Genomic DNA, 19,130 nt, shown 5'->3' with positions numbered 1-19,130 from the left:
TAAAATCTCTTCCCATACAGGGAATAATGAATAAAAAGAAAATGAAGAGTATTTCAACTGAAATTGGATAAAATTTCTTCAATTCACAAAATTATTATAGGATCCTTCTTTAATCATTGTATAATATTAAATGTAACTTTAAGCTACATTGACAAAAGTGATAAAAATAACTGAAATATTTTTATAATTAAAAACTATAAAAATAACTATAATATAGAATATAAACTAATATAATTTTAGGTTTATATTTATTTATTTAGATATAAGATGAAACTATCAATACTTTTTGTCTCTTCTTTATCACTCATCACTTCTCTTGATGTTTGTAAGCTAGGATAATATAATGGTCACATTGGTTTTTTTTCTGTAGTAACAACATTTTCAAAATTGCATTATCAAAAAGATGAGCTTCCTGACTCTGACTTTGGGGAAACTTATACTGTAGCTATAAAAATCCATCATGAAGTTTCATTTGTAGCTTATGCTGGCTTTTACGACGTTTTATATGAAATCCATAATCACCTTGATATTAAAGCCACTGAATAATTTTCACAAAGGTTCCACCGTTAGAAAATGTTGCTATATACTAAATTTAATTCCACAGTGAATGGCATGTTATTTTGAGATGTGTGCTGTGTCAGGCAAAAATGCAAAAGTGAACAGACAGTTATCCCTGACAATTAGGAGAAAGGCACTAGCGAAGGAAGAGTAAATGTTTCCTCTCAAGATGCCATAATAGTGACACACTGCTAGTTATCAATGTAGGTTAAGTGACAGCAAGAGTAAAGGATAGATTAATACCACCCCTATTGTGAAAGTTAATGGTTCTCCTTCACAGGATTCAATCTCAGACCCCAGAAAGATATTCCACTGGTATTTTCAGGCCTCTGTATTTTCATTTTTGTTCCCTGGTTGCCTATGACAGAGAAAAAAATTAAAGACCTCTTTTGTGATTTATTTTTTTTTACCTACTCTGTCTAATGATATCATTTTGAGAGTTGTGTGTCTAAGAGGTAGATGACCCAAAAGGGGAGAGGGTATGTTTCTTCCCTTTTGAATTTGATACAATGCAAGCCAACAGACATAAAAGTAAATGTAACTTACCCTGCACTTTTATCTTCTACTCTTCCTAGGAGAGAAAAAAGCATTGCTCATAAGTAGGCATAATGTTCATATGAATATTAGAATAAAGGGAAAATGACGAGTATTTCAACTAATATTGAGTAGATTAATATGTTTCTTATTTATATAAGAAACGTATTATATTAATACGTTATAAGAAATCAGTGCCTTGATTTGGTTTGAATCTCCAGTTTTAAAGTTTTAAATAACAAAAGCATGGCATAAAACTATTTTATATTTAACCAAATAAGTCATGTCTTTAAAATCCAGATCAAAAGTTTACTCCAAGGCAGAAGAAATACCATCTAATTCCAAATTTTTGTAAGAAGGTGTGTCTCTGTGTGTGTGTGTGTGTGTGTGTGTGTGAGAGAGAGAGAGAGAGAGAGAGAGAGAGAGAGAGAGACAGAGAGAAAGAGAAAGAGAGTGTGCCTGTGTTTGAATGAATTAATGGTAGAAAGATGTCGAGCTGTGTTGTGATCTAATTAAGGAGCATTACTGGGACCAGAAGTAGAAGACAGATAACATAAGGCCTGAACAGTAAAGCTGAAACTGTGAACAGTGCCAAGGAAGAGAGTACAATGTGAGCCTAAGTCTTAACAGATGCCAGAAATAGAAGCGGAAAATCTGAGTTTTTTAAGTAATATTATATTAACCTCTTATAATATCAATAATAAATTTTCTTTCCTATAATAAAATATTCATAAATAATGGCAAAAACAGGACTCAAGCTATAAGTTCCCAGGTCATGGACAAGTTTTTAATTCTGATTTTTATTCTTTTGGTTAGGGTGAAAAGGAAGAAATAGTCATAGTGCACTACTTTTCACAGAACAATACTTTGAATAACCACTTTAATATAAGATATATGCTAACAGACTGTATTTCTTCCAGTAGTTATCAGAAATCAGGTTTTGAGAAAGTTATAATGCAGTATAACATGTATTCATTCAATGTATAAAGTTTGATGATAGGAAACAGTTATGTGTAATTTTTATAAAACAAAAGGAAATCCATTCATATGATTTGCTAAAAATATAATCTATGGGAATCCAACAATGGAAATTTCTTTATCTTCTGATATGTTTTATTCATGTCTCCTGCATTATTTAAATAGTTTCTCCTTTTAAAAGCAAATGGAAACTTATCTTGAAAAAAATTGCATATGAATTTTAGAAATTAGAAAAATCTGATATCTTTATGTTAAGCCATGGTGTTCACTCAATATAATTATGTAAATCACAAAACTATGCTCAAAACAATTTAAGTGTTGACCTTAAAGAAATAAAATCTGCAGTCAGTTCTACAGCATATTTAGAAACTTTTAATTTCTATATACAGTGATGTTATCCTACATACCAGCAGTATAAAACAGATTATGTCAGAAAGATGAACAGTAAAACTTAATTTTAATGGAATGTCATAGTGAGAAATAAACAGAGAATTCTCTGTTGTCTTTATTTACTAGATGAGGACTCAAAGACACAAAGCGCTGATACAATTTTATACATTTGTACAAAGAACGAATGGTCCATAAAACCATGATACTTTGGTTCTGCATTGCCAACTTATCTATCTATCCAATTATGTGTTGTCTTTACCTCTGCCGTCCAAAAAGATGGATTAAATTGACATAATGCAAAAATAAATAATTTAACTCTATAAGTTAAAAGCCAACTGGAAAATAAAAGATTGAAAAACTGATCAATGAAGTATGACGATTACAAAGACACAACCTAAGTAAATGTTTGCAAAGTACTGATGAGAAAACACTTCTAATTAAAAAAAATTGAAATATTTTAGAATACAGTTTTAATACACAAAATTGAATAGGATGGTTCTAGACTGTATTTTTATAGGTTTAAAAGTTAGATTAAAAATAACAAACACATAGTGAAATTCACTTATTTTCTCTTTAGCTAGGATTGCTAAGCTAATAGATCTACAAGATCAGTCAATATTCTGTAAAATACTTGAGTGTTATGGCAACATTTAACATGATCAAAAACAATATCCTAAGAGAGAAGCTAGAAGAAACCCTATAAATTAATACAGATCCACAGTGCTCTATCTGAAGCCCCTGAAGTCGAATGTGCTTCAGAGTTCAGAGTTTTCCATATTTTAGAGGGAAATGAGGAACACACAGTGCATATTATGTCATATCTTCAATGGAATCTGAGGCAGCAACATATAATCAAGTTCGCTAGCATCCTGGAAATAAAATGTGAATATTTGCTTTCAGTACAAAAATAAAAACTGTAAATATCTCACACCTATCCAAGTCAGGGCAGGTTTCAAAGCAAAATGTGCTAAAAGAAAATGGTTCAGTTTCAAACCTTTGGGATTTTGCAATTTCCATAAACAGCTTTGAACCTGCACAAAAAGTTGAAATTTATCTAATTATTGGAGGGTTTCTCATTATTTAATTGAGGATACATTTTTATTGCTATTCAGCTAAAATATCTGTAGTGATGCAAATGAATACATAGGAGTTATTCCTTTCAAATGTGCATATTTGGAAATAGTAGTATGTTTGATTATAAATTTCAAGAAGAAAAAAATTGACAGATTTCTCAAATGGGTCAAATATGTTTTTATTACTACTTTCAATGAGATATGGGGCACAGGCAATGCTCTCAAGAGTAGGAGAATCTAATTCTCCCTAATATTATTTCAATAAAAGAGAACAGTAGTGTGAAGTAATGTGAGTGCTATCATTGGATTAAACAGTGAAGAGACAGAATAGGGATAGAATTAGAAGATACACTTTGGAATGTGGTTTGTTCCCAGTAATTTGAAATATTTAAAGAATTGTTAAATGATCACTTGGCAGTTATACTATAAATAGGAATTAGATAGCATAAGTTAAACATCATTACTTTGAGTAGTTAAATATCATTTGCTATCTTTAGAATCTTTGGTTTTATCTGGAAAAAAAAAAAAGCCTCAATCCTGAAAAGATCACCGCAAAAAAGGATTATGGTCTGTTTGCTTTTTTAAATAATAAACATGGAAATGTATTCTTATGAATGTTAAATTTAGTGCTGTATTTTAAAATTTTTTAAATGATGGTTAAGTTTTGAAAGATTACATTTCATGAGAAAATACTTTATGAATTTTAATGGGGTATGTTTATTTAAATCTAATTTTCTATTCTGTTTTGGGAAATAGTTGTGTGTGTCTTTAAGACAAGACTATCAGCACATAACGCCACAGCAAAACAGAGATTTTGCTAATTTTTTAAGCCTTTGTTAATTTCTGGCTGAGAAGGAGGTAGTTTAATTAGTTAGCTGCTAATATCTATTTAAGTGAGCAGCCAGGGAAATGTCTATCAGACTAAGGACATGCAAAGCCCAGGCCATTCTCTTTGACTCTTTTCAACTATATCAAAAAAGAAAAGAATAGGTAGATTCCACATATGTGGAAAATAAGGGAGAATATGCAAACACTAATCACACACACACGTAAGTACTTAACGTACTTTGGGCACAAGAGAAGAAAATTAAATAAAACAGGTAAGGCACTTAAGTGTGCGATTACTTTTCGTGTATTTTCTTCACGTGTGTGTGATTACTTTTGGGCTGGAGGTATAGGTGCCTTAACAATAAAAATAAAGTAGTGAAATACTTTGAAATATTGTGGAAGCCTTCTGTATCTTTCCTTCTCCTTCCTTCCTTTTTTTTTTTTTTTTTTTTTTTGAGACAAAGTTTCGCTCTTGTTACTCAGGCTGCAGTGGTGCAATGACGCGATCTCGGCTCACTGCAACTTCGCCTCCCAGCTTCAAGCCTCAGCCTCCCAAGTAGCTGGGGCTACAGGCGCGCACCCCACACCCAGCTAATTTTTGTATTTTTAGTAGAAATGGGATTTCTACTAAATGTTGGCCAGGCTGGTCTCTAACTCCAGATCTCAGGTGATCCACCCGCCTCCAAAGTGCCGGGATTACAGGCGTGAGCCATTGTGCCCAGCCAGCCTTCCGTATCTTGACTAAAAGAAGATATTCAAAGAATGCTGAGAATTCTTTAAAAGGAACTGAAGAGTATAAAACCTTCGCTTTCCCTACGTTAAAGTCTCCCGGCTACTGACAGACATTTTAAAATGGACGCCCTGACAACCTGAGGTGTTCAAAGGTGAAACAGAACCGCGCAGCCGTACTTGCCTGAGGGAGCAGTGGGTCACAGACTCCGCGTTCCAAGAAAGATGTAAATATATCACACGACCCCCCTTTCTGCAATCAAGTCAAACCAATGTCTGTTATCCCAGCTAAGATATACTGAGAGGTGAAGCACCCCCGTCACTGGCCGTTTGGAACACCTGACAGAGACTTCCGGTGTGGGGCTTGGAAACCAACCAATCAGAACTTACCTAACCTGGCCAATCAAGGCTCAGCTTGTATCAACCAATCAGGACTCAGTTTCAATGACCACTCTGAACTAAGCAAGTGTCATTCTTTCTATAAACAGACCTTCTTGGGAACCTGGATAGAAACTTTGCTATAAAATGTGAACAATCTCTTTGTTCTCTGGAATGAATTTTAATGGGGTGTGTTTTATTGGTTTAAATAAAAACAAATAAAAGGCATTAAAAGGCTGTGTTTTTGTGTTCAAAAGCCGTGTTTCCCAAGTTTACAAACCATTCACTGGCTTAGTCTCTTTCCTCAAATTCCTTTTCAGAGAATGCTTTCTCATACCAATAATCAGTTAGTAGCTTTTACATTTTAAAATAAAATGGTTTATTAATGTATTTCCTAGGTTTGTTTATATAAATATAGTATGCTTTATATAATGCCTTTGTTTACTAGGAAATTTGGAGAAATAGATGAACGAAATATTTAAGAACATATGTAAGTCCTTTGTGTAATTTTTTTCAACCAACAGTTTTGAACATCTATATATTATCACATATCACTTCAGTAAAAGAAGCAAGTCATGAATAAATATTACTAATTAATTGGTGTAAGACTCTTTAAGAGGCTGAATTTTATTGGATAATTATTATATCCTAAGGCAGATTATGGAACTATAATTTCTACTGAAAATCATGGGGAAATTAAAAAATTTAATTAAAAAATTAGGCAAGGTAACTTGCTACTTCCATAAAAGATTGGTCTAATTATGGATATTGTATAAATTAAAATTTATAAACCATAAATGCTAAGTACACATTTCACCTTTAACTTTGAAAGTACAATTTAAAAATGAAGTTCTAATCTTTTACTTTTATTCACAATTGCTTATTAAAATGAAAGAGATAATATTGTAACTTAGTCTTAGGACTAATTTTTTAACTCTATTTCTAAAGAATATTGTAGGTATCACTATTTTGTTTTTACATAAAAGCAGAAAGAACATAATAAATGTCATTTAAGAATCTTTTGTAACATAGTGAGAAACATCAAAATGCAAATTACTTTTTTCTTATAAAAGTCCATTTAAACATACACACACACACACACACACACACACACACACACACTCTTTCTCTCTCTGTCTCTCTCTCTCTCTTAAGAAAAAAGTCAAGGAACCCTCCAAAGTGTTAAAACCCAGTTTTTTCCTCTAATTTTCAAATTCAAATTTTTGGAGTGGTGCCCATAAAAAAAAAATACATATTAGAAATTCAAAAGCTCCAGAACAGTGAAAACGAAAAAGAACAAGCATGATAATTCTAGCAATTTCACTTGGAAGAAGACCACAGAGATAATGAAAATGGAGAATTAGAGTGCTTGGTAAAATGGGATTAGATAGAGAAAAACAATAATAAAGTGTTTGTGTAAATGCCAAAACATCATAATTGTTGTTTCCTATTCTGTAAATAATTGTGTTAACTAGCAATCTTGTTTATTTTGTCATTATGAGAGTAAAAAACATGAATACACTATTAAAATTATTACATATAAATTATATGAATTATTACAAAAGCACATCTTTTAATTTATAATAACAAGATTGTATACAATTCTCATTAAGAATTAGCTCTTCTGAAAGTGGATTATATTTTCTAAACTCTTCAATCTGTATTTCTATATTTTATCTGACTAAAATTTTCCCAATGGCAACTGTATATTCCAGTTGTGAATTATAATTAAACAACAAAAATTAAAATATATAGTTTAATCTCAAAATTAGAGATACAACAATATAGTTGTTGAACACGTGTATTGAAATAATTTTGGTTATTTATGTATTTTGATTATTATTTAAAATAACTACCTAGAATACTCCTCTTAATTTATCATTGCACTCAGTGTGTTAACAGTGTAGTGATTTATAGCAAACCAGTCAAATAGGATAAAAAGCTTCCTTATTACTGTAGCTTCTTCAATATAACATATAAGAAATAGGAAAAAATTAGATTGGTGAGGGACAGATAAGTAATTACACAATTTATGTTCCAATATACACAAAGAAGAATATGAGAGTCTTATATATTATTTACAAGGCAGTATTTGTGATTTTTGCAGATGAATGCAGATGTAAGAATTAACCACAGTTAATTTTTGTTTTAATGCTTTAAATCTATTTGTTCTCATGTTTCCATTTTGCTTTTGAGTTCAAAAGATCTTTAGAGATCTAGTGCAGCCTTAATTTTACGAATGAGGAAACTGAGGTCTGAGAAATTGTTACAAACTTGAGTTAATACAGTTGGTTTTTGTCAAAGACAGAAAACAATACATACTTCCTTGCTTATAGTCAAGAGGAAATAATTTCACTGCAAGAAGTTTATAACTATTTCAATGTCTCCCCTATTTTTGCAGAAAGTTACATATTCACCATAATTTTCTGTTGTTAGGAGTTTTCATTTTCCCTCCTGATAATTAATATAGTATTTTAATAGGAATTTTGAAACGATTTGTATCCGGATTGCTACTTTAAAGACATTTTACACCAGAATCTTCATAGTTTTAATTATAAAAAAATTATACCTTCTTAAAATTAACTCCTTATCAGTAAATACCTGTTCAATTCTTACTCCTGATTAAGAATACTTGTGTTTTAATTCTTAACACCTTGTATTTAAATGGATTCTCAACTATCCCAGTATTATGAGGTTGTTTTCCTCTGTTTTCTTCTAGAAATTTAATATTTCTAGAAGAATATTAAGACCTTTATTTCATATAAAAAGGGCTTAGCTATATGTTATAAAGAAGGGATTCAACTTGTGCTTTTCTCATATGGATCCAAAGAACCATCTATTCAGAAGTTTACTCTTTTCCACACATTATTTCATTATAATCCTGTCACATGGAAAGTGGCCATATAGTTGTTCAACTTTTTTTAAACCATTGTCTTTTATTAGTCATTTTTCAAATAGAATTTTTTTTCAAGGAACAGAGCATTTATCTCAATTGTCTCCTAGTCTCAAATTTGGAGCATTCTTTGAATAAGTGGTCTGAAGAAGCACACCAAGCTTTGATAATATGACATGTCTGTATATTATTTTTAAAGATTATAAGAAAATCATCATCATTTTTCCATAATTCACTTGCACATGTGGTCAACCAAAGAACAGTAGAAGTGAGGAAGAGGTCAATGCAATATTCCCCATGAATGTGGTGACGATAGTGATAATAAGCACTAGTAGAATTGGGCTGCTCACCTTAGGAAATTATAATCTTTAAAAAGACAAGTCAAGTACTTAAATACGGAAAACATTAATTTAACATCTGTGTGTTTAAAGTACTCACAAAGTCTATATTTTATGGCAAACATTAATGAAATACGAACACTTTAAAATTATATTTTGAAGGTAAATACTAAAGACAAAACTCACCTTATTAAGACTAAAGGAACCCTAATGAATAAATTACATTGTTCATTTTATGGCAACTGTCAATGATCATAGCATCGTTTGCAATGTTTAAAAGGGTTCATAAGAAGTTATAACCTAGCTCCACTGTTTATAAATAGATTTAATATCCTTACATGTTTATTCAAGCCACAAAGTTAAAGACATAGGAAGGATAAGTAGCACAGGGCTAATGAAGGTCTTCAGGAAGAGAGTTGCATAAAACCAAACAGAATATATGAGCCTTACAAATATGCCTCAAAGCACGTTTTTCTTTACCTTTAACACCTGTGATTCAAAAAATGCCTCTTTGATTCAACCTAGCACCTCTAAAAACATGTCAAGCAGATGGGGCGCAGTGGCTCATGCACTTTGGGAGGCTGAGGCAGGAAGATCACTTGAGGTCAGGAGTTCAAGACCAACCTGGCCAACATGGTGAAACAACGTCTTTACTAAAAATACAAAAATTAGGGTAGTGGTCTCCTGTAATCCCAGCTACTCAGGAGGCTGAGGCAGGAGATTTGCTTAAACCGGGGAAGCAGAGGGTCGAGATCATGTCACTGCACTTCAGCCTGGGCAACAGATCGAGACTCCATCTCAAAAAAACAAATACAAACAAAAAGCATGTCAAGCCGGGTTTGCAACTCACAGCTGATTGACCGACAAGCTAAACCACAACAATCACACATAAGACAGCACTTTAGACCTCCAAATACAAATGCCAATAGATCATGGAGACATGTTCTGGCATCAGTTTGCCTGACAGACTGTTAAAAATCCTCTTGCACAGTGCTAAAATATAACATATTCTCATAATCCTAAATTTAGGTAGCTTTGCACAATATGTGAAGAAAAACTGCCTAAATCAATGAACTCATAGGAGAATGAAGAATGAATTAACCCAGAGTCATAAAATATTGAAAATTTCTGCTGCATTTCAGAAAGAAAATCTTTAGAGCTTGTTATTTTTTTGTTTTGTTTTGTTTTGTTTTTGTTGTTGTTTTTTTTTTTTTTGAGACGGAGTTCTCCTCTGTTCCCCAGGCTGAGTACAGTGGCTTGATCTTGGCTCACTGAAACCTCCGCCTCCTGGGTTCAAGCAATTCTCCTGCCTCAGCCTCCCGAATACCTGGGACTGCAGGTGCATGCCACCATGCCCAGCTAATTTTTGTTTTTTAGTAGAGACAGGGTTTCACCATGTTGGCCAGAATGGCCTCGGATCTCCTGACTTCATGATCTGCCTGCCTCAGCCTCCAGAACTGCTAGGATTACAGGTGTGAGCCACCCCGCCCAGCCTCGTCATTTCATTTTTTTTTTAAATACAGTAAACCTTTTCATTAGGCTTATTACAGTGCTATGGCTACATGGAATAAGGGATTTTTACTTTTAAAAAGGCATAGCAACAATTGTGTGATGCTTCATGGAACTTATCCAGGACACTCAGACTCTTCTGTAAATATACATTGTGGATAAGATTTATAAATTTCTCATAATGCTGTGTAAATGACTACACACAGACATGAAGCACAGTGCTCTCTGGTGCACATACAACATGAAATAAAATATTTATATAGGAGTATCTACATAGATACCAATACACAAAAAGACAAAACAAATGTGCTTCTTCATAAATGTTAAACCAATAACTAGAAATTGTAAAAGTTGATCACCAATAAACAAACTGAAGTGATAACTTTACATAAAATGTTCTTCATGGCATAGATCAATACAATCTAATCCATCAGGCAACCACTTGTACATTCTCCTGTTTAATGGATTCAAGGGACACTACAGGAGCAGGCAACATTTGTTGGATTTAATCTATGATTCTTTTTATGTAACTTATTTAGATTTTAAACATAGAACATTGATAAATGTTAAAGATCATATATCTTAATCCCTTCCATTTCTTTGAGCTTTGCTATCATGTCCTATTTATCTGCTACTTTTCATTTCCTTGCTGATTCCTTTGGCTTCTGAACGTACAATTACCTTTCAGGTAAAAAAGGATGAGGTGACTCAACTTCTCAGTGACTAGTAGAAGATACCATTTCCATTTAGGCTGAAAAAGGTAACATAGCATGGTATAAGGTAGAAAGGAAAAGCAATTTTTTAAAATTCACTTTAAAATTTTGGCTATTTAAGATAAGAAACTTGGCTTCCAAGTACATTGCCATTTACTTTAAGGCAGTGTAACATAGTAAAATTTGGAAGTGATATACAAGTGGTCACCATTATCTATTTTTATCATAATATATTACGTCTAGAAGAAATATTTTTGAATAGTAAGAAAACATTACCATGGTGCACAGAAAATATCAACCCTTCTGATAATAACACTTTCCCATCTGAAACTTTCCCTTAGATAAACTTATTTATACACAACCTTCAAGGTTGATATTTCTGTAATTGCTTTCCCTTTGCTTCATACCTGTATATCTTGTATCTTGTGCTAAATCCCTGCCGGCTTCTGTCCACAAAATCTGTGTATTCCTGTGAGCGATGGAAGGGTCCCTTATCAGAGAGGAGCCAGTCGAAGGGGCTTGTGGCATGCTGATCCGAAACAGCAGCAACCGCTAAAACCCAGCAATGAAGACTCAGTGCTATCCACTCCCATAGAGCCATCAGAGAGAACAATTCAGCACCAGCTCTGCTTCGCCATATCATGCTTCCACTGCAGATTTAGAGCCTTCATTCTCTTAGCTTTCCCTCAACACCTAGACAAAATACACAGGCAATTAGTTAGACCTAGAAGATTCTTTTCTCTCAGTTGAGGTGTTGAGGTGGCTAATTTTTACATTTTAATCTAATATCACTGTTTTAAATTAATATTAGCAGAAGAGAATAAGATACAAACCAAAATAATTTTTTTTCAGAGCTGTATGTCTTTTATACGTTGTGCCCTTTTTATATTAATGGAAAATAAGACACCAAGTCATAATTGACCTCGTCATAACAATTTCATTCAGTGGATAATTAAAGCCTATTGAGAAGCAATCAGGAGTTTTAACTAATATCCCTTTTGTCCTTGCATGTTTTATAAAACTGGACAGATTCAAATAAATAATTAATATATTCAAATATTTCATAAATTTTGTTATAAATTTTAATACTAGGTATAGTTTTATTGTATAATATTTTTAGATTTTAGATAAATGCTTTAAAATGAAGTAGAGATATGTAGTTATTTCCATAATCTAGATAAACATGGAGTAAAACTGTGGGCTTAAGGATACATAAATATATAAATGTATGTATGTGTATATATATATATATATATATATGTGAGTATGTGTATACATATTATAGATAAAAGTAGATGTAGATATAAGGAGAGACAGAGTGAGACAGAGATGATATTAGGACAGGTTGATAGGTGAATACATTTGTGTGTGGGAGAGTGGATGTGAGAAGTAGTGTATTTTCTCAGAATTTTTTTTTTAATTTTCTGTTAGGAACAAACTGCTTCTCTGATTATTTAAACAGAATCAAAATTAAATTATTTCTACAGTCTTTAAAGATTTAAATGTGAATCTGTCTTATTCATAAGATAGTCATACCTCCAAAATTATACATACATAAACTAAACCAATGCACATAAATTAAGCTAATGCAGATTATTCATAGATGTTGAAACTGAATACATTGTAGTATAATCATTCAATAAAAAAGTAATAAGATGTATAATCCCAGTATGGTATGGTGTACAAAGCTTCATTCAAAGCCAAAATGTCTAAATGCTGCACCAGAAAATTCTAAAAATATTTGAATTCAATTTTTCTTTCTATCCTCATCAACTTTTCAAATAGTATTATTTATAGTAGATAGAACTATAGAGTGCAAAGATTCTGACTGATGAGAGAGTTTTACTCGTGTAGGTTCTTACTCAGCACAATGTCTTTAGAAAAAAAATTCAAGATTCATAGTATTAAGTAAGATATATCAGTAATAGTAGCTACCATATTAATCTGGTATTTGGATAAGAACATTGGTGGTTTTAATTTGCTTTCCTAACTATAACCCTATTATTCATAATTTAATCCTAAACTATTTCTGTATAAGAGGTATTGAGAAATAATTTTGCAGCTCTGAAGTAGCTCAAAACAGTGATACAACGGGTGAAATAGATCATCAGAATCATACTCTCACATATCACAAAATTAAAAGGACATTACTCACATACCGTATGAGTTGCCTCAGTCATATGAGTTTCTCACTGAGGGGATTGAAGAATACCTTCTTTTGTAAACAACATAGGAAGTTTTAAAAATGAAGACATTTTAAAAATGATTTTCTATAGGAAAGAATATTATAATAGAAAGATATTGGAATAGGAGCTTGAAGATTCTAGACTTTTTTTCTATTATCTGTAAAAATGTACCACTGTCAAATGATGCAACTCCTAAGTTTAAAATCTGCTGAAAAAATTATATATTTTTATGAGAACTATATGACTTATCTCAAAATAAATATAGTTTACTTAATTTATAAATCCAATTATTCTTATGTGTAGTAGTATAATTCTTTTATGACTAAAAAATATTACTCATCTTTGTTATACACACAATTTTTATTTTGCTTATCATATATATTCAAACTGGCAAAATTTAATCATTATTTTTAGAAGATATATTTTTAATTTCAATGGGTAATTTTTTATTTCATAAAGACAGAATAAATTATTCAATCACTTAAGTATGTGATACTTAAGTCCGTATCACATAGTTCATCTGAAAGGATATATTTCTTAATTGAATGAAATTCTAGTCATATCATCTAAATGAAGCTCTCTTATTACTAAATGTAAATGTGAACAAGAATATTATCGAAAATATTCAAACAAAAATTATTTCATCCTATTAAATGACTTGGAAAATAGTTCTTTGAAAACAAAACTAGATTTTCTCCAAATCCTAAAACCAATATAGCAAATTAGGCTATATAACCTCAAGAGACAATAGTCATAGTGGTTAAAAGAATTGACTATGGAACTAAACTGTTAATGTTAAAATCCCAGCCCTCCAGGCGCCATGGCTCATGCCTGTAATCCCAGCACATTGGAAGGCTGAGGTGGGTGGATCACCAGAGGTTAGGAGTTTGAGACCAGCCCAATCAACACAGGGTAAAAGCCCGTCTCTACTAAAAATAAAAAAATTAGTCTGGCATGGTGGCATGGGCCTGTAATCCCAGCTGTTCTGGAGGCTGAGGCATGAGAATCACTCGAACCTGGGAGGCAGACGCTGCAGTGGGCCGAGATTGCACCACAGCACTCTAGCCTAGGTGACACAGTGTGACTCTGTCTCGAAAAGAAAAAAAAAAAAAAAAAAAGAAAGAAAAAGAAAATATCCAGCTCTTACTAACTCTGTAGATGTTTGACTTTAGGCAAGTTATTTCACTTCTTTTATGCTCCAGATTCCTAAACTATTACAGAGGATCACCTCATCAGTCTTACAAAAATTGAGCGAGTTCATATTTGTAAAACATCTAGAATAGTGCCTAATAAGTCATATTTTATACTGGTACGAAGTCATGCCATTATGTACTGTAAAATTAAACCAAACGTTTTGTACTTAAACACATGATTTTGTAATACACAAAGTGTAATAAAAGTCAGATACAGGGGCTGGGTGTAGTGGCTCCTGCCTGTAATCCCAACATTTTGGGAGGCCGAGGACGGCAGATCACCTGATGTCAGGAGTTCAAGACCAGCCTGGCCAACATAGTGAAGCCCAGTCTCTACTAAAAAATACAAAAATTAGTCGGGCCTGGTGGTGGGGTGCCTGTAATCCCAGCGACTCTGGAGGCTGAGGCAGGAGAATTGCTTGAACCCAGGAGGCAGAGGTTCCAGTGAATCAACACAGTGAAACTGCACTCCAGCCTGGATGACAGAGTGAAACTCTCCTTCTCAAAAAAAAAAAAAGTGGGATACAACTGACATAGATGGCAGTTGAGGTCCTTTTCTGAAATTCTGTAATTTTTCCATAGGTAATTACCCAGAACCACAATCTTATTACTTTCTTTATCAAATGTGTTGAGCTTGTTTCATATTCTTTGTATCCTCTCATTAAAAAAATAAACTATATGTGTATATTTAAGGTATATAACATGGTGTAATATGATTAGTATAGTGGAACAATTTAACATACCCATCATTTCATATTGCTATGTATCTTAATATATGAGAAGATAGAAAAAATTTTTTAAATTTTGTGTAGGAAACTACCTAAAAATATTACCAGGTAATGATGAGGTAATTGCCACATAATTTGTGGGTTTTAATTATTTCTATTTCTTCTGCTTCTAATTTGGGGGACATGTTCTTACTTCTGTTCAGAAATATTTTTTTCTGAGTTTGTTAACACATGGGAATGTCAATCTTACCCAAATCAAGTTAATTTGGGGGCTATCTTAAAATCATTATATTCATAAGAACTTTTTAAAGAGATTTATAATGAACAAATTCAGATATCCCAGGAAAGTTATACTGAAATAGTGTTTGAGAACTTTTTTCATGAGTTACATGATAGGGAGAAAAGTCACAGTAGAATGCCTAAGGCAAGGATGTAAGCCTCTAGCCATCTTTAGGGCAAGTGGTCATACAACTCAATATTCACCATCAGAAGAGCTTCATTACCTGGTTTGTCACAAAAGTAGATAATTGTACATTTAACTCATCATTTTATGAGTACTAATTTATAAATTATTATTGTAGGACCTTAACCGGTTGCTACGTTTGGGTTGGGTTATCACCATATCAATCCATGAGTCAGACATGGTTTAGTAAATAGTTGGTTTGTACCGAGGTATTGTTAGGATATTTAGAGGTGACAACTGAGATGAACAGCTAAACTTAGATACATTGCTAAGAAAGGGAAATACAAGGTTTAAGGAAAGAGGGTAGAAATTATTAAACTAATAAGTGAATTTATCACTTTTTCTGTAGTGTGGGGAAAATGCAAAATAGTACAGAATTTAATATTCATAAACAAGTGGCTAAGTGGCTAAGTAGATAAGAACATCCATACATAATATTTTCTAGACCACGTGAGAGTGATTTTATATAAAAGAGAGTAATAAAAGAGAATAAGAACAAAAAAACCGAAAACATTAAAAATATACACAATTACAAACATGAATTCATGTTTAAAACATGGTATTTAATTAAAAAGCAGTATTTATGGGTTTTTTTAAAAAAGAAAGAAGTCATAAATATTGATATATCTACTTGAAAAACATATGTTTAGTACATATCCTATTCTTAAATTCCTTCTTACATAATAAAATTCGTTGTGAAGATCACCTCATGACAGAATTTTATTTGCAAATTCTCAATGGCCTTGACAATCTGTGCAGATATAAAATACATCAAAAATATGTTAAATGTATACTAATATATACTAATGCATATAATTATAATAAATGCATAAATAATATGTTTATAATATATATGATAATTATTCTTTCTCACTAGCTGTCAGTAGTCCTATTCCAAGGTGGCAATACATTCCTTTTTTTCTTTATGAGACAGAATCTCACTCTGTCCCCAGGCTGGAGTGCAGTGGTGCAATCTCAGCTCACTGCAACTCCCATCTTTCAGGTTCAAGGGATTCTCATGCCTAAGCCTCCCAAATAGCTGGGACTACAGGCGAGCACCACCATGCCAGGCTAATTTTTGTATTTTTAGTAGAGACGGGATTTCACCGTGTCAACCAGGATCCTCTGGGTCTCCTGACCTCCTGATCCACCCACCTCGGCCTCCCAAAGTGCTGGGATTACAGGTGTGAGCCTCAGTGCCTGGCCTACATTCCTGTTATCTAAAGTACTGATATATATATATATTTGAAATTCATAAAATATTGAAATACATGAAATAAAATATTTGCCATAATAGTAAACGTGATTTTTTAGTAGAACCGAAGCTACAAAGGTCTAAGCAAAATGTTAGAAATCATTGAATTAAACTTAATATCCCTTAGATTGATGGGTTGATGGGTCATGTCATAGCGGCCCATCTTTTAGACCTCAGTATCTTATCATCCACAATCTAACTAGATATCCAGTGCTAATTATTACTATTTGTTAAATGATTAACATTGCAAGTTATATTATTTCTTCTTTTATATTTGCATTTGGACTGATTTTTGCTGGTTGCATATCAAAAATATTTTCTCAGGAACTAAAATCTCCTGAAGAAGTTGAATAGGAAAAGTCATTTCAGAAAATCGTATCAAGCATATTTAATTTTATTTTGAATAATGTGGAACTCACAGAAAATTGAAAGGCTAACAGCAGTAAACTCGTACATATCCATCAGCTAGAGTCACCAGTAGCTGTTGTTGTTGTTGTTTTACATGTTTTCTATCTCTGCCTCTTATTTTCTTTCCCCCTCTCTCTCTCCACTCATAAATTTTTAAGTATTGGATAAAGGTATAAAGAAAATTGGCTGATTTGCCCAACATCTACAACTGTTCTCTAAATTCCTTTTCTTGAGAAAACACTATGCTGCTCTATAAAACAGTGCCTTAACATTAATGCTTATTAATACTGAAGCTTGTAAATGTAAAACTACGAATCTTCAAAATAAAATATCCAATACTCAAAATAACTATTTAAAAAGCCACATTCTTCCAGATATGATATGTATTATTCTATTAAATCCATTAAATTATGTTAGAATTATTTTATTATAAAATGAAATATTTATATGTAGCACTCCCAGAATCTATTTAAAAATGTATAGCATTATTATATAATTTTATATAACTATAATAATTTTTGATTATATATTTAAATAAATACTAGCTCTGAAAAAATGAATACAAAATACACAATTGTATAAATAAATGAATGATAGATGACTTAAAAATATTTTAACATAAATTTTTAATAGTTTTCCCACAATATTTTATTCATTGTTTCAATTCCAATTGGTAGAAGTAATGATATAGAAAACCAGAATAAAAAAATAAATCTTATTGATCAATTGTAATGTGCAAAACATCACGATAAGTTTTGAGACAGATGGTCTTAATAAAGATAGTGCTTCTATCCTCAGGAACTTGCTGTCAGTTTGGGAAGACCACATGGAAGGCAGAACATATTGCCTATGGTCATTTCTATTAGAAAACAATACCTCTGTCAATGAAAACTAAACATTCTCCAAACTTTTTCTTGTTTCCTTATCTCACTAAATGGTACTTCCATCTAGTCAAATTTTTAAGCCTAAACATGACTTCACCTACCCTCTCACTCACTGTGCATATCCAATCAGTCCCCAAGTTCTGTGCATTCTTCCCCCTACATATAAAGTTTACCCCTTTTTCTTCACCCCCATTTTACTTGACCACCTCATGCTGTATGCTCAACACTAGCAACTCAGCCTCTAAACTGTGTTACTGCAATAGCTTCATGACTGTTTTTCACACAATGTAGTCCATTCTTCCTATAAACAGGTAGGATTCTGCTATTTTTTTTCTGTACTCCACGAAGACTATAGAGAAGTAATTGCTTTATCTTTGTTTTCTGTTGAAATGAACAGTAACATGTAAAAATGGGAATCAAATAATTCTGACACCCATGTGGCTCTCTCCAATCTGTTCTTTTTACTACAGTCAGAGTGATCTTACTAAAATGTTAAATCTGAACACGTAAATCCTTTACCCCCAATTAAGTAACAACTTTTGTTTCAGGATAACTGATCTCTTTGCAATAACTTATAAAACAATCTTCCTTTGCTTATATCATATATATCATATCATATCATATATCATATCATATCATATCATATCATATCATATCATATCATATATATGCCAGGACAATTATTAACCAAACATCAACTTTGTTTTAGCCATGATCACACACCTCACATTCACCTCATTTTCTCTCTAAGATCTCTGTTTATGCAGGTTCCCCTGCCTGAACCACTATTTTGACAAGGATCTCTTTACCTGCCTAACATTGACCTTAAAACCTCAGACTGGATTATCATTTTATTCATAAAGCTTTTTATGACCTTTCAAGGTTGGTTGGTCCTTTTTTTAATGCTCCCATTACTTTCCCTATGCTGGAACATTTCCCTGTGATGGTACATTTATGTGACATATTTGCTTCCATATTTGGCCTGTTTCCCTCCCTGCACATCTCCTTTCCTTCAATTAGATTAATTTTGGGAGAAAAATAATTGTTCCTATCTTAACGACAACAACACAGTCACCAAAGCTGCTGAAATAA

At 32.4% G+C, this 19,130-nt stretch overlaps 1 protein-coding gene across 6 annotated transcripts in view; it reads right to left on the bottom strand.

The window, feature by feature from the left end:
• Nucleotides 1–19,130, bottom strand: part of BRINP3 (BMP/retinoic acid inducible neural specific 3) — a 360,785-nt gene that overhangs the window by 325,155 nt on the left and 16,500 nt on the right. For all 6 annotated transcript variants that reach the window (XM_032291134.1, XM_032291130.1, XM_032291131.1 and 3 more), the window contains exon 2: nucleotides 11,329–11,614. In XM_032291134.1, the coding sequence (XP_032147025.1) occupies nucleotides 11,329–11,449 (121 nt within the window). In that variant the 5' untranslated portion in view covers nucleotides 11,450–11,614. The remainder of the gene's footprint in view (nucleotides 1–11,328; nucleotides 11,615–19,130) is intronic.

This window comes from Sapajus apella, unplaced genomic scaffold, assembly GCF_009761245.1.
Source record: "Sapajus apella isolate SASKATOON/1434 unplaced genomic scaffold, GSC_monkey_1.0 scaffold25, whole genome shotgun sequence".
NCBI classification, from domain to species: Eukaryota; Metazoa; Chordata; class Mammalia; order Primates; family Cebidae; genus Sapajus; species Sapajus apella.
Note: the sequence above shows the minus strand (reverse complement) of the source record. Positions and strands in the feature narration are given on the sequence as shown.